Source organism: Scomber japonicus, chromosome 12 (assembly GCF_027409825.1).
Source record: "Scomber japonicus isolate fScoJap1 chromosome 12, fScoJap1.pri, whole genome shotgun sequence".
Taxonomy (NCBI): domain Eukaryota; kingdom Metazoa; phylum Chordata; class Actinopteri; order Scombriformes; family Scombridae; genus Scomber; species Scomber japonicus.
This window is the reverse complement of record NC_070589.1, coordinates 15,219,281-15,240,872: the sequence shown is the minus strand read 5'-3', so window position 1 is coordinate 15,240,872 and position 21,592 is coordinate 15,219,281. Positions and strand designations below refer to the sequence as shown.

The window sequence follows — 21,592 nt, the reverse complement described above, 5'->3', positions numbered from 1 at the left end:
TTTCGATTTTGACAAAGCAAATAAAGTACTCACCTAATTTATTTCATTTATAAAAACTATATATTCTCTAGTGTTCGAGTCCTGGTCAAAATTTGGTAATTGCAAAAATCGAGTAATTCCATCAGGCTCAGTGTTTATGGGCCAACATGAGGCATCAGAAACTGAAAAGGCACATTCAGGTAGTTCATAGCATCATAGTGATCGCATTTGATGGAAACAAGCGTGTTGGGAGCGCTCTCCTCTATGTGTGTGTGTGTCCTAATATTGTTTAATGAATAAAAGTGTGCATAAATTCTTATTTATTTATGTATCAATCCATTATCCATCGTTCAAAACCGTTCATGATTTCTTCAGTATTTTCCATAATTAATAACTGCAAACTTCACATGTTGATCTTACGGACCTGCCATGCTGAAATCCTAATAAGTTGTGACAAAACAAAGCTATCAAATGAAGATACACAGCAGTAATATACAATCTTATGTAGAAGGAAAAACATTCAAGATGTCTTGGTCCTTTAGTTTAAAATGTACTGAAATGCATCATCACACTGTGGCTTATATATGTGCAAACACAGTGGCAAATAAAGTGCTGGTTTAACCCACAAAACTCACATTACCTTCTGTTAAACTAACAAAACATATTGACTTTTTTTTTTTTTAATAAATAAATAAATAACATTTCAATTATATTTTGGCTTTTCTTTTTCTGTGACTCTCAACTAAAAAGTGTGTTGAATATTGATGCCCCAAAAATGAAGCTGTAACTAGACTGGACAGCAAAAAGTCCTACTGGGGAAACTTCTTGCTAATGGTCATTTCTGATCACACAGACCAAACTTTGCATGAAACAATACAGCAAAACAATAAAATAATTACTTTTCTTTTAAAAAAGCTGCATTTTTACCTTGTCGGTTGCATTTTTTAAAAATCAGGGTTAGGGAATCAGGTATTTTCCTCTGCAGAGTTTTACTTATGCTAAAGGAAACCCATCTTCATTTGTTATACATTTTTATCAAAATATATCCTGAATATTGGATATTCTGCTGTCAGACAATGTGAGATTATTTTTGTGTAAATGTAAAATATTGTGCAGTATTACAGTGAAGTCCTGCTTTTCATAGAGTCATAGAGTCCTGACAGTATGAAGCACATTGTGTTTCAATACAACTCAACCTACTGAAAATCCTTTACTGCAGTCAGAGTATCATTACAAAGTTAATCTTTAGAGTTGTGTATAGAACATGATAGATACAATATTATAGATTTATGAAGCAGCATGTGTGTTTTGTATTGAACATTTACTGTTAGAGTTGTGAGGATTACACACTGCTCCTATTGCAGTGGTTTAATGTATTTAGTGCATCTTTTGTATGGGGAAACAACACAGTCTAAAAAGTGAAAACCTTTTTCAAGCTTTTTCTTCCTTATTAAAATATAACACCAGTATGTCAGAGCAAAAAGGACATTTGCTGGAATATGTGGAGAAAACAAATACAGTATTCTTTTTACCTAGTAGTTTCTGTGATTATGAAAGAATAAAAATACTCATATATCATTCACACTTTGACAGTAGGATGCAAAATTTAGAAATTACATTTTTTTTGTCATCACAAAAGCAGTTTGTTTTTACACGCTGCAGTGAGGTTAACAACTGAAAACATCTATTGATTAAAACAACCAAACACCTTGATCTAGCAGCTCAAATGGCACAATTCTGCAATATTAAATTAGGATATTCTTATCATTGATTATAACTCTCCCCTACAGCTGTATTGTCTGTTCAGTTGAGAATGTAAAGATTTGGGGCTTTAAGGCACACCATCTCACATCAAAACAAGATCAAAACACTACATTTCCTCCCTCATTTCAGAGCCATTTTTCTAACATTTCACTACATAGTAATGATGACATTTTCATTAATCATATCTCCTTATCAACTGAAAATGCACCGGAGTACAACTTCTCCAGCATCCGTATCCTCTCAGGCACTGGTTGCTAAGTAACAGAAGGAGAGATGTATTGAGACAGAATAGTCAATCAATTCTCCTGTGAGGTGTGTGTGTGTGTGTGTGTGTGTGTGTGTGTGTGTGTGTGTGTGTGTGTGTGTGTGTGTGTGTGTGTGTGTGTGTGTGTGTGTGTGTGTGTGTGTGTGGTGTTTGTCTAAGTATTGCACAGCCATATTGTTTCTGCAGTTCAGTGCGCTGTGTATGTCTGTAAGTAAAGGCTTGAGGAATACAAGCATGATTTAAAATGACAAACTGTAATATCTGTTTATATTTAGCAAAAGTCCTCTAATGCTTTGAAAAGCACAAACATGGAATGAATGGACCAAAATATCCAGAAAAGCATTTGATCAAAACCACATATTGAGGGCAACATCATCTTCATCCATTTAATATCCAAAGGTCAAAGGTCACCTTGATTCTCCTCCAAAGGATTATCTGTTTTTCATCAAGTTAGAGGCTTATAAGGAAAAACTCTTATCTTCAACATACAGAAGCAAAGCAACAGATTATTAGTCAGCTGAAACCCTTATGCTGCCTGCACCCAAGAGGGATGCATCGTACATCATTCAAAAAAACGTCTCCAAAAACACTCCTGACCTCTCTGGACTTCCTGAACAGAAAGAAGGAATCTATGAGGAACAAAACAGTTTCTAATGATATTGCTGAACCGTTTTTTTGTTCAATAGTGAAATTCAAGATGACATTTGGGAAATAACTAATGAACTGTCACTTTAAATGTCTTTCTGATGATTAGTTCAATAGAAAATGGGGGATTTTGATGTGAATGTTTTCGTTTATCCAAACTAAGGGTCTAAGAATAGAGTGTCATATGTTGCACAGATTGCACAAATTGGGGTTTTGCACCTCATAAATTCACCTGACTTGACGGGCTCTACATTATTCTCAACAATATCCTATAAAATTATTTAGCTGTCATCCTGTTTTTTCCAATGCTGTATTTCTGTAATTTTGCTCTGTGGTCTCTTCTTTACACACAGCATATATTCATATGTGTGTCCTGGATGATTCATCCATTTTCCTGAGTTGAAGGGTTTTTATGGGTGAGTTTTTACTAATCTGAATTGAGGGGCTAAGGATAGATATAGGAAATCATATAGGATACAGGTTGTTGTATTGCTGTATGGAACACACTGACACTCAAAAACACACTTCTGTCAGCTTGGCTTGTATAAACTCTCCATGGGACTTTTGTTGCAAAAGCTTTCTTTACCGAGAGCGCCTACTATATTTAAAGACTAAAACCCAAAAAGGCATTCAAAAGACAAGTATAAATGTACAGATTTACTGTAAACTACACCCTCCATGTCTCCTCCTCTCAGGCCTGGTTCCCTCAGGTCTCCTACAGCAGGAGGCAGAGAAATATGCCAGTTTCATACACTCCATCGATTTTGCCCTCGAACAAAGACAGACAGGGAGAGATGGAGGCAGGGAGCAGGCAGAGGAGGAGTGAGAGAAATGAGAGATAGATGAAGAGCACTTGCCAATGGTAGATTTTCTTGTTTTATCTAACACACAGCCACATAGATTCTGCCTGGCAATTATTGGCAGTTGAAAAAGGAGACACAAGGATGCACAATTAATATTGGGATAATTTAAAAGGATGTGTGTGTGTGTGTGTGTGTGTGTGTGTGTGTGTGTGTGTGTGTGTGTGTGTGTGTGTGTGTGTGTGTGTGTGTGTGTGTTCACTACAGAGGGGGAAAACACTCGTCAAACATGGCTAGAGTTCCAAATGTGGAAAAAAGGTGCCATTTATTCAACGGATGAGTGTGACACAAAGCAACAGAGTGAAGGATGGAAACAGAGAGCAACAGGGAAGAAGAGGTAAGAGAGAGAGAGAGAGAGAGAGAGAGAGAGAGTTGGGCTGGTGTTAAGGTGATTAGTCTGGTGGGTTGGCGATAGAGAGAGTTGATCAATAACCTATCGATCTCCCATTGCGAGTGTCAGGGGGGTAGTGGGAAAGAGAGGGAGGGTGAGAGAAAGGATAGGGAGGGAGTCGGTCCGGGCTTGACTTTTAAAAATCCTTTACTCTGCGGATGACAAATAACCCATTAGATTGCAGGAGAACTGGAAAATCTGGGGATCCTGCTGGAGTGCATACACACACACGCATGCATGCACGCACACACACACACACACACATTTTTCAAAATGTTGCAAATATTTCACAATTTCAAAAAAGCACAGTGGAACCATTTTTCAGACTATGGTTGCAAAAGAAAAATCATTTCTGTAAGTAGTAGTGGAGAAACTATTGAGCTCAATGCAGTGAAGTTACTTAGCAGACCATTACTTGAAAGAATTCCTCTAGGTTGAAATATTCACTGAAGCAAGCCTCACTCGATACTTACCCTCAAGCCTTTTTAAATGTTCAGCCATAAGTCTGTTAAAAGTAGGTGACAAATTTGAATGTGATCGCAAGCAGAAAAGCAAGAAGGCTTCATTTTTTGTGTGAAAACGAGGCTGCAAAAGGACAAACGTGTCATCATCACTGGGTGTTCTGCATTGAATAGCAACCTGATATAAGATGTAGTGAAAGCAATGAGATGATGACAAACATAGCTATTAATGATCCAACCCCCGAGGCCTCCTTACAGCCAGGAACTGCAGTTATTAGCATCTGAAAAATGAACAGAGTTATTTAAAAACAGAGCTAAAGAAATCACAGAAAGATACTGTGTGTGTGTGTATATTTGTTTGCGTGTGTCTTTTCACCAGGAAAGAGGTCATGATGTTACAAGGTTTGTCACTCCCCAGTGTAATGTGGATTGTGCGGGATGGGATCAGAGTGAAGGGGTGAGAGGTGAAGGGTCATACTGTCTTTGAAAAATACCACAGAGCCCAAAGGACGGATGTCAGGGTAATAGAGGAGAGGATGGTTATTGAACAACCAATCATTTTTATTGTCAGCTCCTGTACCAAAAGTCTGTACTACAGCAGGTGGGGCGAAAGCAACCAAAGTAGAGTCAGGATTTTGGCAAGTGATGACATGCCTACATTGTGATAAAAAATCCCGTTGCATAATCCTGTTGCAGATAACCATTGCGCCACACTTTTGTATTTGCAGAGGCCTGGAGATCTGATAGGAGAGGATGATGGGTCCCTGCTCACTTTGGCTCTCAACTGTCGAACAGCCATTATTATATTGGATACTGCTGACTTCAGGCCTCATTTGGACAAATGGAGGGCTTTGATATTTGAGGGAAGCCATGTATGAGAATGGTAAATGGGGAAACACAGCCTCTTTGTCCAGTTTTTCCTTTTTTCTCCATGGCGCTCCTCTATCCTTCATCCTGCTTCTATTTCCTTATTTTCCTGTTGTTTCTCCTCCTCCTCCACCTGGCTCTCTCCTTCTTATGTCCTTGTCCACTACTACACGCCCCTCGCCCCCCCCCCCCCCCCCCTGCCTCCCTCTACCTGCTCTGCTCTGTGAGCCCTGCCCCAACCCAGTGTCTCCGCTGCCATGCGGTCTCTCAAAATTAATTTAGAGATATTGACAAGTGATGGGCCTGGGAGGCATACATCACCAGGAAGGAGAACAAGAAGAGGGCTGGAATGAGGCTAGATTGCTCTTCGTGGATGGAGGACTTTCCCCATCATTACCCAGCAGCTTACTTGGCAAACTGAGGCTTTAAAATGCCAAAATCATCAGCAGAATCTCAAAAGTCCTTCATCAGTTGACTTACCTCCTTGTATGCTTCAGCAAGCATCAGAGGTAGGGGCAAAAAGGTGAATATTTGTACAGAAACAGACACACCTTTGAAATAGATTATGAGGCACATAAATATCATGTAGAACAGCCTCCACACTGCACTTCATGCAATGTAAACTGGATAAAGTGCTGCTAACAATGTGCAAAGGGCCAGTTGGTCAATACGCCAATTACACAGATGAGGGTATGGAAAGGGCAAATGATAGCCAATCAGTGAAGTGCTTTTACTGTCTTCTAGCAAGAGTTGACCCCCTGACCCCATTTGATGACACTCAGGCCAAAGGTCGCCTCTCCGGGGGTCAGAGGGCATCACCGTGCACTGGCTGGAGAGGCGTCTCCATGGTTACAGCACTGGCCGAAGAAGGGCATGGTGTGGAGATGAGAAAGAGAGCCGTCACTGCCAATGAGCTGAGCAGTGAGATGATGTTACTTAAGACGCAGCTGAGAAATTAAATACTCAACTTTTCGTGTCACATTGTTTGATCTGTTGTGTAAATAAAATACACTTTTATACAGTGGTGGAATGTAACTGAGTACATTGCCTCCAGTATTGCACTTAAGTACAATTTTGTGGCACTTAGTCGCTATATTTCATGGGGAAATACTGTACTCTTTACTCTATACATTTATCTGACATTTCTTTTTGCTGGTTACTTTATAGATTAAGATTATTAAACAATGTCTAAACAAACAAAAAGACCAAAAAAAAGCTTAAATGCAATCTTCAAGACTAACCAGTGGTTCCCAGCTTTTCTGACTAGTGATCCCTTACAAAAATCAGAGTTGGGTTTTCATTTCAGATGTCTAAGAATTGTTAGAAGGTCCACCAAACTGAACTTCTCTTGTGACTTTATTTACCTAATTAGTCATTAATCATATCACAACTCCTCAGGTATATCCTGTGACCCCTTGCTGGCAGCTCAACCTGTAGTTTTAGCACCACTGCACTGCACCTAACTGTGAATCAAGAGGTTGAAATTAGCGCGACCTTGATAAGCAACACGATTCTGTGCATTGATACACTGGTATTAACAGTTTAACAATGCATTGTGTTGTGACTCTGCTCTCACGTCTCAGTTTGGGGATCAGTAGCTAAAGGTTATCTTATCTCATATAATATAAAGAGAGTGTGAACAGGAGGAATCATTATAGCAAGAAAAATATGTCAATGTTTTTTTGGGGGGGCACCTGATACTTTACTCAACGTTTCTGAATACTTATACAGACACTAAATATTTTTTTTATCTTTTATCACTGGTTTTCACTGCAACCTTTATATGTAAAACTAAGTGAAAATACTAACTTGAATTCAATTTACCCAACCCTTTCATACCTGACCTAATTCCTGGGGAAAACACTTATATTAGGAGAGAAGTGTTACCCTTTATATCAGCATAACACTGACTATTTTCTGTGTTGTTGCGCCATCTTGTGGTAGTTGTACAGTAATAGGTTTGATGCTTCTGTTTACTTTTAATGCTCTTCCTTGTTTAACTTGTAAACAAACTGCTGTTATAACAAGACTGAAACCTGAAGCAGACAGAAAGAAGCTCCTTGGTGAAAGTCATATATGTACACACAAACTGGTCTACATGCTCACCTATATATTGTCATTTCCCTGTGACGACATGCTTAGGCTATATTAATGCGTAATGATATAACATTATAGCCTATACAGTCAAACTACAGTGGTCTGCAGATTAATGACTCAGCAGTAGTCAGCGCTCAACTTTTCAACTTTCAATATGGTTAGAGGGCATTGAACAAAGGGGGGGGGGGGCTGGAGCCAATTGCCAGCAATCCTTCCTACAGGCAATTTAGAGTCATCAATTAACCTAACCTGCAGGCACAGGGGGGACATGTAAACTCCTCACAGAAGGCCAGGGGTTATTTGAACAGGTTATTTGTTATTAAGATAAGAAACACTGACAAAGGCTGACCTCAGAAAATACCTATTTCATTGTCTACTAAGACCTAAAACTTATCTGTGAAACCTTCTTCAAACCTGACATGTCCTTGGTGTGGCAAAAGAGGGATTCCTGAAGGCGCTGCAGGTTTCTGTATTGCAGTAGGTGGTTGATTAAGTAGCTATAGTATCAAACCAGTTTTGCCAGAAAAACAAACAAGCACTGCTCATCCAAGACATCTGAATGTATCTGCTGATACAGGAAATAGACTTGGTTTCTGTTGTCCACCATGCAGGATGAAAAAAGTACAGATTTCGATGAAATCACGTCTTTTCTGGGTGACTACGGACTCTTTCAAATCCTAATAATTGTTTTGCTGAGTTTGAGCGCGGTTCCGTGTGGGTACATGGGGGTGCTTGTGGTGTTTGTTGCGGATACACCCGAGTACCACTGCAAAGCACCGATCAACTCCCCGCGTAATGGCACAGATGTGGAGGCTCCCTTTCACGAGCGGAGCAGCTGGATCGGACCTGACAGCTGTTCTCGATACAAACGGGACACTGGAAACTGGACTGCAGGACTGAGTAATGACACGGAGAAATGTCTGGATGGCTGGGTCTTCAGTACTGAGATATACACCTCAACCATTGTCTCTGAGGTACAGTATTGATACTGTATGTACAACGTGAATAGAAAAAATAATTTAAGTAAAGCCTTTGTTCATACATTGTTTGGTTTTTTTAAAAGCCTTTAATGTTATCAGCTCTCCGGTCATGTGATGAATGGAGTCAAATGCTATATATTTGTCTCAATTTGAATTGAAATTATTTTAATTTAATTCAAAACCTTTGTGTTTGGGCTTTCTGTTTCAGCTCAGGATCCAGGCTGAAACTATTTCCCTTTTTGCTTTTCACATTAGATTAAAAGAGATTTCACTTTAATGACAGATTTCCATGTGATAACCTGAACGATTGTCTCCTGTTCTGCAACTGCAGTGGGATCTGGTGTGTGACAATGCATGGAAAGTCCCTTTTTCAACTTCAATGTTCTTTGTTGGAGTCCTGTTTGGATCATTCATCAGTGGTCACCTCTCAGACCGGTAAATCATGTTAATTATAATGATAATAATAGTATGTAACTGATGATGATAATGATAATATGTTAATTACAATGATAATGATAACAATATCAATAATACAGATGGGAAAAATAAAATAATTCACAGGTTTAAAACACACGATAAAAAGACCATGCCAACAAATTGGCCAAGAAGAGGCCAACAAGAAGACTTTGGAAAAGTTATAATAAAAGTAGAAATAAATAAGGGGTTTTAATGTTAAATCACAATGATACCAAATGTGTTTTAAAATTAGGTTGAGCAAGAAGAACTCTATGTTCTCTGCTAATCCCCATTATCACATAATCACCAATTTGCCTCAAGGGACTTTTACTACTACCACACCCTTTATCCACAAGCATTTGCCATAAATGCCAAACAAACTTTCTCATATAAAGTAGAGAACATAAAATCAAGGACGACAAGACTACACGTTAAAAGCTCACAAGCAGCCACACACCACAAGCAGTGGATAGGTTTCTGAAAATCGGGCTAAATGTTTTCATGGCTCCTTAATGGATTAATTTAAGAACTAAATAATACCAACATCTACTGACATTTACATCTAGTAATAGTCCAGTTCATTCACATTACTGGATGGAGTAGAAAAAAGATGAATGTCAGATTTTACCTAGTGAGAGTAACCCTAACCCTCCCAGACCTGTTCATCCATAAAGGTCTGAAGAATCAGGTTCCACCCCAGCTCATCCACCACCTAACCTATACTGATCAACCAGAGCCTTGACAAGAGGTACAGTCAGTGCTATATTAAGTTATTTATATAGACAGATAGGTTATATAAAGTTGTATAAGCTACAAATCATAGCAGCTGAGCTTAAAAAGCCCATTGATGATAGTAACAACAGGCTATTTATTTGGGAGGGAGGACATCCAGCTGATAGCCAGGTAATGTCCCAGACGTTGGCAAAACTTGCACTGTGGAACTATTTCTGAACTATTAGAGGACCTCTTCAAAGGACAATCAAACAATCGTCAAATTAAGTTAGCATCTCAATGTTTGCTGGATAGACACCTCTTATAGTCTACCAGTTTACTCAGTTTACTCAGAATGGTGTGAAAACTAAAGAACACCCAGTGAGCAGCAGTTCGCAGATGGAAACGCCTTGTTGATGAGAAAGGGTCAGAGGAGAATCGTTCAAGCTGAAAGAAAGGCTACAGTCTCCCAGATAAATGCCTAACCCTAACCCAACTGTGGTGAGCAGAACAGCATTTCAAAAAGTACGACATTTTGAACATTGAGGTGGATGGGCTACAAGAGCAGAAGACCACAGTGGTTTTCTGTACTGTCAGCTAAGAGCAGAGATCTGAGGGTGCAATGGGCACCAGCTCACCCAAACTGGACAGTTGAAGATTGGGGAAAAAGTGGTCTGATGAAAGTCCATTTTTGCAGATGTTAGGGTCAGAATTTGGTGTCAACAGCATGAATCCATTGACCCAACTTGCCTTGTGTCAATAGTCCAGGCTGGTGTAGGTGTAATGGTATGGGGAAGGTTTTCCTTGCACACTTTGGGCCCCTAATACTTATCAATCATGATCACGTGCATTCCTTTATGGCCACCGTTTACCCTCCTCCGATGGCTACTTCCAGCATAAACATGGTAATGAGTTCAGTGTACTTCAGTGGCCTTAGCAGTCACCAGACCTGAATCCAAGAAAGTGCTTGTTGAGTGTATATAAACAAAGATGTAGCGAAAAGTGGCATCAATCATTGGGCGCCATCTTTTCTGTGTGGGATGTTTCCTTTCAACTTAAGTGAACGCAGCGAGCACTAGCTTACTAAGAATGCTGACTGACCACTGCACACATTAAGGACAAACTTGTCCACATGACCTCTGTATTCATCTCTGTACCCAGGATGTAAAAACCTGAAATTGTCCACCTACTGGTCACATTCAATAAAATATGATCATCCTCACTTCACCTTCACCTTAACCTGTAGCTAAATGCTTTTTGAATGTAAACTGTGCTGAAAAGAGTTACACAAAATAAAGATAAAGTCTTCAAAGTTAAAAATGTGCATGAAACAGATTTACCTTGAATTTACAGTATGTCAGCTGCTCATTAGCCTCTCTAAACACACCAAAATACATTTGCTGACAGCAAATCTTCTAACAATGCTAAATACAGTCAGAGACTGAGATAGGAACTACCTATTCAAACCTATACCCACATGTTTACTGTTATTTTCATGTTTTCATGTCTTACAGGATTGGCAGAAAGCCAGTGTTTTTTGTCACCATGGCCTTACAAACAGTCAGTGCCTTGATCCAGGCCACCTCTGTCAATTGGGCCATGTTCTGTGTCATCAACTGTCTTAGAGGACTTGGCCAGATATCCAATTACCTTGCATCACTCATACTTGGTGAGAGGGCACACGCACTTCTGTCTCAAAGGAGTTCTTATCTCCATCTCTTATCTAATATCTTCCTGTGATTAACTTACAGCAGCAGGTGATATGTTTCCCCCTCAGGAGAACTGTACAAACTTATTGCACTGTGCTGAGACTGTCAATGTTGGGGCTTTACATCCATACACCAGTGTGCTGTGTTAAAAGAAGGCAATTAAAGGCAATGTACTGAGTGAAACAATGAATTCAGTATGGCCGCAGAGAGTTTTCTGATTTGGGAGGAATTTACCTGACATGTTTCATCTTATCGCTATGTTCTCAATCCACTTCTTGGGCAGGGTCTGAGATGCTGAGCCAGTCCTCCAGGTTGAGCTACACTCTGCTGGGCCACTGTCTAGGTTTTGGCATTGGTTACGCCTTGTTACCGCTCTTTGCCTACTTCATACGAGACTGGAGGATGCTGCTGGTGGCTACTGCTGTCCCCGGGTTCCTATTTATTCCAACATGGTGGTTAGTCTGATGAACATGTCACATTATTGTTTTGTTGGGGGTTTCTTTTTACAAATGCATCTTTGTCTATTTTAATTAATTTCCCAATACTGGGAATTGTATCTGGTTTGTGACTGTTTGATCGTCACAGGAAATTATGCATACATCAGATTCTGTGGATTCATTTGATTCTGTCATTCACATAATTCAGACATACACTAAACCAGATTTTTTTTAAAACATAGAAACATAAATATATACGTAGAAAAATATAGAAAAGAACACAGAAAAAGAATAAATACAATGAAACTAAATAATACTCAAAATTATGAAAAAAGACATCTCTCCCTATATTACAGACTAACTGTAAACAGAAGTTTTGTTGCCTAATATACAAAATACAAATTGTATATTTTAATCTATTAAATACAATCAGTTCAGTTTATGGTTGTCATTTCTCTTTCTTCTCTGCAAAGTTCACATCACACATACCCACATACCCACATTCCCAGAGAGCAGATACTTTCCTTACCATCTAAAATCCATCTTAACTGGTCCGTAATGTTTGTGGTGTTTATGAACATCTGTCTTTCCTTCCGTTCAGGCTGATTCCTGAGTCTCCACGTTGGCTTTTTCAGAAAGGGCGGGTGGAGGAGGCTGAGCTTGTCATACGCCATGCTGCCAAAAGGAACAGAGTCCCTGCCCCTGAGGTGCTGTTTAGGTCTGGCGAGTGCTTGGAACTAATGGTATTTATTCCATTTTTACTCCTCGTGCTCTGAAAGCTAATGTGTTCCAGTATAAAGTATGTAGAGCCCCATAAACTGTAACTGTAATCAAGTGTTGCACTCTATGTGACTGTCCTGTTTCTTTTTTTATATGTCTAATTCAGCAACATAAAGGTGGAAATGAGCGAACATATACTTATATGGACCTGATACGCACCCCTAACATGAGGAACATTACAGTTCTAGGTGTCTTTATATGGTAATGTAGAAATAATGTCTCTTCTTCTCTATTTTAACTTTCCTAAATATGGATGCGTATAATAATGTCTTTATGTGATGTAACTTACTTATAAACATACAGATATGTTAGACAAATAAAGAACTCATCACTTTTGGATATCAGACCATTTTAACTAATTACTCAATTAATTAATTATTTAATTAATGTAGTTAACTAGCTACTTAATTTGCATTCATTACATAAGACACAGTCCTTTTGATTTTTGACCATTAATTTAACATCATTTGAGCATGCAGTCTCTTCCATCTTCATCCAGTCTGGACTTTGTGTTTCTGCAGGATGTCTGTCGCCATGGTGTTCTACGGTCTCTCTCTCAACACCAGTAACCTCAATGGAAATGTCTACCTCAACTGCTTCATTTCTGCAGCCATTGACATAGCAACATATGTTGCCTCTTGGCTGTTGGTTAATCGAGCGCCACGACCCACTCTCCTCTTCACCACACTGATGTTCTGTGGCATCATGCTTCTAATTATAATGCTGGTTCTTGAAGGTCTGTATTTTCTAAGTACTAAGACAGACTGAATCAGGAATTCCCAAAGGGGCAAGATTGGTGAAATTGCTTAAAAGCCATGTTTCTCTGTTTTTCCCAGACATGCAGTTCATGATCCAGGTGTTAGCTTTGGTGGGAAAAATAGGTGTGTCTGCTGCGTATTGCTTAATTTACGTGTTTTTCACTGAGCTGATGCCCACTGTAGTCAGGAACATGGGCTTAGGGGTCACCTCCACAGCTGCACGCATAGGCACCATCATCTGCCCCTATATGATCTACATAGGTAAGTTTGTTTTTGCTTCTTTTTGTTTCTGTTGTTTTATTTGTTGCACTACTGTAACCAAAATGTATTTAAAAAGGGTTTTAACACACTCCATTTATTTAATATGAATTTAGAAAATGAATAAAACCCAAATCGTAACAAAAGCAAAATAAAATAGTTGAGTTGTTGATTTGATTGATGAAATTTGACTTGCCCAAAAATGTGGGTTTTTTTTGCAAAGCCACAAATGTAAATACATTAAAAAAACATATAATATCAATATACAGTCTGTGATTATGTGAACCATTAATTCCCAATCTAGGGATCTAGATCCCCACTAGGGGTCGCCAAAGTATTTGACTAATTTACAACTAAAAGTACTTGTTAATTTTAAAGTCCAGATTGTCATTTAAAAAATCTCATGAGGAGAAGAGCAGAAAACGTGAACACAAAGGATATTCACAGAGCCTTCACTCTGATAAATAGCTTCATCCTGCATAAGAAAAGTACAAAGCTAAAACAACCAATGTAACAATAGAACAATAGTCATGTGTCAGGGAGAATACAACACTGAATCTGTCAGAAAGAAACCATATATGATAGATTAACATTTTTTTTAATTACAGAGAGACACTCTATCAGTTGTGTCTGTGCTGTAATTGTCATGCATTGAATATAATATAATAATTTGTCAGGGAATGACAGTTTACTCAATGATAGAATAGGGGTACATTCAGGAAAAAAGTTGGGAACTACTGATCACTTCCCTCTCAACTACTACTAGATACTGACCTGAAAGGGGTGAATATGTATGCAATCACCTATTTTACATTATTATTATACATATATATATTATTTATATATAGAATATTATGTATTATTATTATATTATTATATTATACATTATATTTTAAATTAATTGACATTACTTTGTAGAAATGTGTTTTCACTTTGACATTAAAGAGTTGTTTATTGTAAATTATTTTTTAAAAAGTCAAATTATATTGACCATGATTCAATTTATAAAAGCAATAAAAGGAGAAAACATCCAAGGGGGTGAATATTATAGGCACTGTAGTTGGCACTAATAACATTAATTATGGCTCTGTTTGCAATGCAGTGATTAACAGTGTCATTTTCTTTGACAGCTCCAAAAGTTCAGTTTTAGTTTAACTTCATATTTGTGTTTGTGCCTTAATGTTTATTTGCTCAGTGTTTGTTTTGAGCTTATTGCCGTTATTATTCTGTTTGCAGGAGTTTACAACAAGGTTCTCCCATACATTATTTTTGGTACAATTAGCATCATGGCTGCTGTCATTAGCCTGTTGCTTCCAGATACCAGAAACAACAAACTTCCGGACCTCATCAGCCAAGTCAAACCCATCAGAGGGTATGTCACTATATGTATATGTGTGTGTGTGTGAGTGTGTGTGTGTGTGCACACATGTGTAATGATTAAATTAAATAAATATCATCGCTAGTCTTCTAGGAAAGCACTAGATGGGAATTCCTTGAAAGTGAGACAATGAATATGGCCTAAACGGGCCTTTAGGGATTACTGCATCACACACAGGTCTAGAGCTGTAACTGTTAGAGTCAGAGGTTTCTCTTCTCATGCATTGTTTATAGTTTCTTTACACTCTCATGCATGAATTTAACATCCATTCTCTCTGTTTCTTCTGTCCCTGATTCTCTTTGCATCTTATAGCTGTTGCTCTCCCAAGGAAACATCTACAACTCAGTCAGATACAACTGGGCGCTGTAAAGAAATTACTAAGAGCACCCACAGCTGAAAAAATAACAAAAGCCTTCAAAACTTGATATATTTCTTACCGATATATTGGTGAGACATTAGTATTGTTTATGAGACACTGAGCTTCTCTGGTCTTCTCAAAACTGAGTAGTACTGAGTAAACAATATCATTGCAAGTGTTTCATACATAAAAAAGAAAAAATCAGACTAGCTTTCAGACTGTATCATATGTTTTAGATCTTGTTTATGTGTTTGTTAGCAGGACATATCACAGCTTAACTTGTAAACAGTCTGTCATTTCTTCAAAATCCTTAGTTTATGCCTCAAAAGTAAATATTTATGTCAATGGACAAGTCCTGTTATTGTTTACAAACATAATAGTCAAAATACCTTTGCCGTGTTGTCAATAAAACACAGTACTCTGGAAGTATTTTCTGATGTAAACTATGATTAAACTGTGTTGATGACAATGACATTTCTTAAAATACAAGCAAAATACAAGATTCAGTATGATTTGAAAAAAATGTGTCACTGTGCTTGTATGTTATACTGTATAGGCTATACACATACTGTATGTGTATGTTTGTGTGTTACACTGTATGTACTGTATGTATGTGTATAAAGTATATTTACTGACATAAATTAAACTTAAAGAGTACGATTTAGACCTAAGGGCTGTTGCACAAAACCTAGATAGCAGATTAAACTGGGATTTTCCACTTATCCTGGCTGAATTTAGTCATAAATTACCATGGAGATTTATTGTGTGCGGCTAGCCTGGTCCAGACTAGGGGCCTGTTTCAGAAAGCAGGCCTTTTGCCTTAATAATGATAAAATAATACACAAAAAATGGTCGTATTGGGAACCCATATATGCATAATGTCTCTGCGTTGCATTTAGTGTTGCTTGAAATGACCAGGGCTCAGCTAATGTTGCTTTTTAAAAACCGTTGATTTCCCGGGATTCCCTGGAAAATTGGTTTATTTTGGCGGGATTTAAAATGTCTTATTTTCGGGAAAAATATTAATCCCTAGTGCACATGCTTGACCAAGTGTAACGTGCTCAAGCACACCTCTTCCAACGGTGTTAGGGAAGTGTACCGTACTCAAGCATGGTACACTTGCACTCACACTAGCCAAATAATCCGGACTTTAGGGGGCAAACGTGCTTGGGCACGGTACGATTGCCTAGTGTGAGTGCGCCCTTACTGTACGTTCAGACCAAAAGCGCCAAAAGCCTTTGTCCCGGTAAATGAATGAGCTGTGCTACAGCAGTTGTTGCACGGCAAACTTTTTATGCGAGTGATGTGCGGCCCTTTTAAATTGAGAAGCAAGAACAAAAGGGCGACAAAAGTTAGCGGGGTGGACAGAGCAACTTTGGCGTACTGTCCGCTTTTGACGCAATTGGTCTGAATGTACAGTTAGTCAACCTAGAGTTAAGGTTTTAACTCAGTTAAACCTGCTTTCTGAAACGGGGCCCAGGCTAACAGCCAGGTTTAGTTAATCCTGGTGTTTTATTTATTCAGTTAGCCTAGCTGTCACTCTGGTCGGAAATAAATGTGTTTTAAAGTTAATTCATGGTCTTCTGTATGTTAAAATGCCACACATACATTATCATTTAAAAGTTACACATCGGACTTCTTTGAACATATAGCTTCACCTCCTCATCAGTTTCCATTAGAAGCTGTTGCTCACTTGGTGAGAGGTGTGCAGCGTGGGCTTTTCCATGTCTGCATCAGTCAATCTGTGATCTATTGAGTAGTCTACAGTATGTAAGAAAGTCGTGAACAAACACGTATCTGAATGACTTAGACCTGGCTTGAAATATTCGCATATTACCCTCATCCTGGATTGGCGAACGTGCAACAGATCATGCCATAATGCACTGATGAGGCTTTGTCGAGCCTTACTTTTTCAGTTATCCTGGATTTCTTAATTCTGCTTTTGTGCAATAGCCCTCTGCTCTATGTGTAAAGTGCCTTGAGATGACTTTTGTTGTGATTTAGCGCTATATAAATAAAGATTGATTGATTAATTGATTGATTGATTGAGATTGATACTTCATACTGCAAAACGCAAATGTTATATGAAGTATTACAATAAATATGTCAGTACAGTGCACATTGTTGGATTAAATACCTGTAATGTGTATGAGGTGTTTGAATGATTGAGGACACGGTTGTTTTCCCATTTGGCTGCACCTTTCAACCAGCCTCAACCATCATAAGGCCATCATTGAGAACATGGTCTCAATGGCTGTTACATATTACAGTTGTACATCAGGAATGTGTCTATATGTCCTTGGCCTCTTCTACCTCTCCTCTGTTTTGTCTCCCTACCTTTCTCCAGGCAGCCATAATCCTCTTCTTCTTCCAGAATATTAGACCTGTTCATTTCCTTGTTGTTCTTCCATTATTCTCTGTGTATATATGCTTGCTAATTGAAGGTTCATGAGTTGCATCTTAGAGCTATTTGGTTGATAATTGATTAATATAACATTCCCTTCATTAGTGAAAGTCAACATTCACCTGTGAGTAATTCATCAGTTCAGCCACATTTAAGGAAATAGTGAACCACAAATATAAAATATGCCTGACAGATTATGACAACTGGTTCAACTATTTTGCATGTGATGACTTATGCAATGAGCTAATGGTTAGATGTTTTGGGTGGTAAGACTATTCAACAGAGAACCAGTATAATACATTATGATAAAAATGACATAAGCATTTTATAATATAGGAAACTGTACAAAATCATATGCAAGAATCATATCCAAAGAGTCTGCTAAATGCAAATCATCAGTGTGGACGTTGGAATTAACTACTTCTGCGTGTGTTGGATGAAGGGACATTTTTGTTTTTGTTTTTGTTTTTTTTTGTAATGTTTTTTACAACTTGGACACAGTAATTAGTGTAATGAGTTACAAAATCAAAAAAGTGCTGGTAATTTGATCAGACTAGCTTAATAAAATGTGGATTGTCTGCTAACATCCCCAGACATGATCAAAGACCACAGTGGAAAGTTAAAATCACAAACTGTTCTCTTCAGTTTCTTATTTTGCACCACATTGTTTTTGTTTTGCTGCAGAACAAAATATTTATCAAGTGGTCTGAGGTGGAGGAGGTAGACTGTTAGCGGGCTTTGTAAAACTATGGGGCTGAACCAACCTAACACTCCTACACACACTGCAATCCGAAGTAAGTGTGTATAAAAATACTGAGAAGCTGCTACCTAAAACCACATACCAGAAAATACACTCGGTTCCCACATCCTCCCTCAGGTGAACCCTTAAAGGCTCCATCTATCAAATGTCAAGTGCAAGTAAAGTTACTGTATCCTGTTTGCAGGAAAGTCAGTCTACAGGAGCTCTGTTATTAATGATAAATAAAGTCAATAACATAATTTCTCCAAATATTTGAGAACATGGTGTTCTGAAGCTGACAGCATTTATGTGTCAATCCCAGACATTACAATTAGCTACAGTTAGACATCTGTGCATATACACATTGAGACTGTGAGAACGTGTTTATTTTACTGGACAGGATGGGTCATATGTGTCTATGTTATCAAGAAATTATTGACTTTGTGATGCTTTTCTGAATTTGTTGATGTGATTTCTTCAAATTTTGCAAAATAATGTAACAGCCTGCAATGATAATGATGATACACAGAACTTGCCGTAACAAATGACTGCTTTTACCTCATGTGCAAGCTACATTGCTACGAGCTGTGTAGTCTCAGATGAAACAAATGGTAGTTTCTTTGTATAATGGTAAAATCATCTTAAGTGTCTTCCTTATAAAGTTGTAATTGTCAGTAAATAGTGTGTATTGTAACATGAGAACATGATGTCTTCATTTATTCCCTTTTCACCAGAAGGGGGAGGCATACTAGGTGCACAGCACAAAGCACTTTGGTATAAATACTTAAATATGTTCCTGAACAGAAATTTCAAAATATACATTGCATAGACTGTATGGTGTATTGTGTGTATGTTGTTGCCACAAAGTTATTTAATGCCTAATGTTGAAAGGAGGCAAAAGCGGGGCAGTGAACTAAAGCCATGCTTAAATACATCCATCCTCCACTTAAATGACAGGCATAGTGATGCATCTGTTTGGCTCATGTTCAGCGATAATGAAATGTCTCCCTCAAATGTCTGTCGACTTCAGGCTGAAAGTAGAAGGCCGTGAGCTGTGAGAAAGACACATAGTGTTGCAGCATGTGTGGTGGCTACGTCTGAGCAGTGTTGATGGGAGGGGAACTACTGCAGTAGAAAAACAGCAAAGTCTGCAGTCATTAATATGCAAATATGCAAATGAAGGGGTAATTAAGATTGGGCGTTTGTCAGTGGCTCTTTGATTGCTAATGAATTCCAATCTGCAAGAAAGGGGGAAGGGATGATGAGCTAAAAATGAGGAAAAAGAACAGGGTGGTATTGTGCTTTTCTTCCTAAAAAACAAGGGAAAGAGTAAGTGTGGGAGTCCATGAAATGTAAAGGCCCATTTAAACAAACAGAAACAACATGATTTTTGCTGCTTTTAGATTTGCACCAGATATAAACAAGGCGACAACTGGCACCCATCCAAAACACATATAGAAAATGCAGTATGCAAGTGTGTCGAAATTCTGTTCCAGCATCAACAGAAACCTCCGCACAAAAGAGGGGAAAACATGGCTATGAGTTTGTGCCAAGACAATTAACCACGTACACTGTCACTGAGCATTCAGCACGGCAGGCTGGAGCACCACAGGAAGGTACAACGATTTCTGCTCATTAAGAGTGATGCGGCTGACCCCTGTGGAGAGGGATGCTCAGGTATCTTGGCGGGGGTTGGTGCAGTGGCAGCATGTTGTGTGTCACAAACAGTGTTATTTTCATATTTTTGGCAAACGGGGGCCTAACAGTTCACACACGAGCACACACCGATGTTATTGCTGTTTCAGTGGCCCCTTGACACTTGTAAATCTTCCTCTCTGGCATGTGAAATGAGAAGATGTATACATGAAATAAAAACAAATGAAATGTGGTGAAGAACGGGGGAAAACAGCTGCTCTTGTCATTTTACAGCCTAATGACACACATTGCTGCAGATATAATTCACAGTGCTGAACACTGACCACGAGAATATACCCAATAGAATAGAAAAAACATGCCACTATATCATTAACTGAATCCAAGTGGCAAATGTGGCAGACATTTATACTGACATTTATACTGACCAGATTATATGTACATACTAATATATTAGCAGCTGATGTTGGCCCTGCTTTGTTTGGTGTGTGACAAGCAGCAGAGTACATGAGTGTGTTTGTGTATATGATTGTGTGAGAGTGAGGGGGCTGTATTTTTCACAGGAAACAGGAAACCAGAAGTCATAACAGGATGCCCCAGGTTTTTTATACTGTACCTGATGCGTGGGCGGCTGCATGGGGGTAACCCATTTACAAAGGTATATAGCTTGTCTAGAAGCAAAAAAGGGAGCCCAGAAAAGTGTGGGTGGAGAGGAGGGTACACACTTTGGGGTTAGGAAAATGGAGTTCCACTCTAAATATAGCTATTTTCTATGTCTTGCACTTCTACGTACAACCTTGATGTTGTTTTACCTCTATGTCGTTCGTCCTACTTTTTAAAAGACACCAAACCAAACATTGTTTGATGTTTCATGCAGAACAGTGATATGATCACTTCCATGGCAAAAAACATGCTCCATCTTTCCCCAGGTGTACTGTAGGAACTTCACAGTGACTCTGTGACATGAGGCAGGTTTTGTCATAATGAGGTTGAGCTTCTCACAGTGACTAAACAGTTGCAAATATATCTAGAGCTGAGTTGTGTTGGTGAGTATTTTACCTTTACAGCCTTTATTCATTTGCTGAATCTGTGTTTAATTATGTGATTATAAGCATGCATTACCTGTCTCTGTGGTAAGTAAAATAGTCTGTGTGACGGTTCTTGTAAATTTATTTGGTTATAAAAGGACAACATGATAACCGGTATTTAGTCACCACTTTTAATGGCATACAGGTGTTATCTTGAGTGCATGTGTGCTATGCATGTGTGTGTGTGTGCAATGTATGTGTGTGTGTGTGTGTGTGTGTGTGTGTGTGTGTGATTGTGTGTGTGTGTGCATGTGCATGTGCCCACAAAGTGGATGGTTGAGTTTTCTCGTAAAGGCCAGCACAGATGTTATTTAGGTTGTTTCCCCTCACACTAGTTGAGGTTTTCTCTAGAAAGTCTCCAAACCAACGCAGACATTAACTGCAGTCTTGTTTACATAACCACTGAGGTACGAGTCATGAGAAACAGCAGGCTGGCCATTTTTTGTGGCTTATGTGCTGTCTCATGCTTTACACTTAAGAGTCTTATGGTTTAAGTTTGGATGTTGTTGAACAACAAAACATTTTTTAAAGGAAGTTGCTGTATTACAAATGTC

The 21,592-nt window shown here is 38.6% G+C and overlaps 1 protein-coding gene across 1 annotated transcript; it reads left to right on the top strand.

Moving 5' to 3' along the window:
• The first annotated feature begins 5,876 nt into the window (after positions 1-5,876).
• Positions 5,877-15,193, top strand: LOC128369620 (organic cation/carnitine transporter 2-like). Its single transcript, XM_053330697.1, has 12 exons — positions 5,877-6,153; positions 7,770-7,792; positions 7,941-8,303; positions 8,641-8,744; positions 10,991-11,145; positions 11,469-11,640; positions 12,224-12,365; positions 12,509-12,603; positions 12,924-13,138; positions 13,239-13,421; positions 14,655-14,790; positions 15,109-15,193. The coding sequence occupies exons 1-12, from the start codon at positions 5,877-5,879 to the stop codon at positions 15,191-15,193; spliced, it is 1,950 nt and encodes a 649-aa protein (XP_053186672.1).
• Positions 15,194-21,592: the final 6,399 nt, after the last annotated feature.

Bases quoted from the DNA above. Each gene is read 5' to 3' on its own strand.
- LOC128369620 (XM_053330697.1), top strand. From the start codon at position 5,877: ATGTGCAAAGGGCCAGTTGGTCAATACGCCAATTACACAGATGAGGGT. The intron at 7,793-7,940 runs GTTTCTGTATTG...TCCACCATGCAG, and splicing joins GATTCCTGAAGGCGCTGCAG to GATGAAAAAAGTACAGATTT. The intron at 8,745-10,990 runs GTAAATCATGTT...CATGTCTTACAG, and splicing joins AGTGGTCACCTCTCAGACCG to GATTGGCAGAAAGCCAGTGT.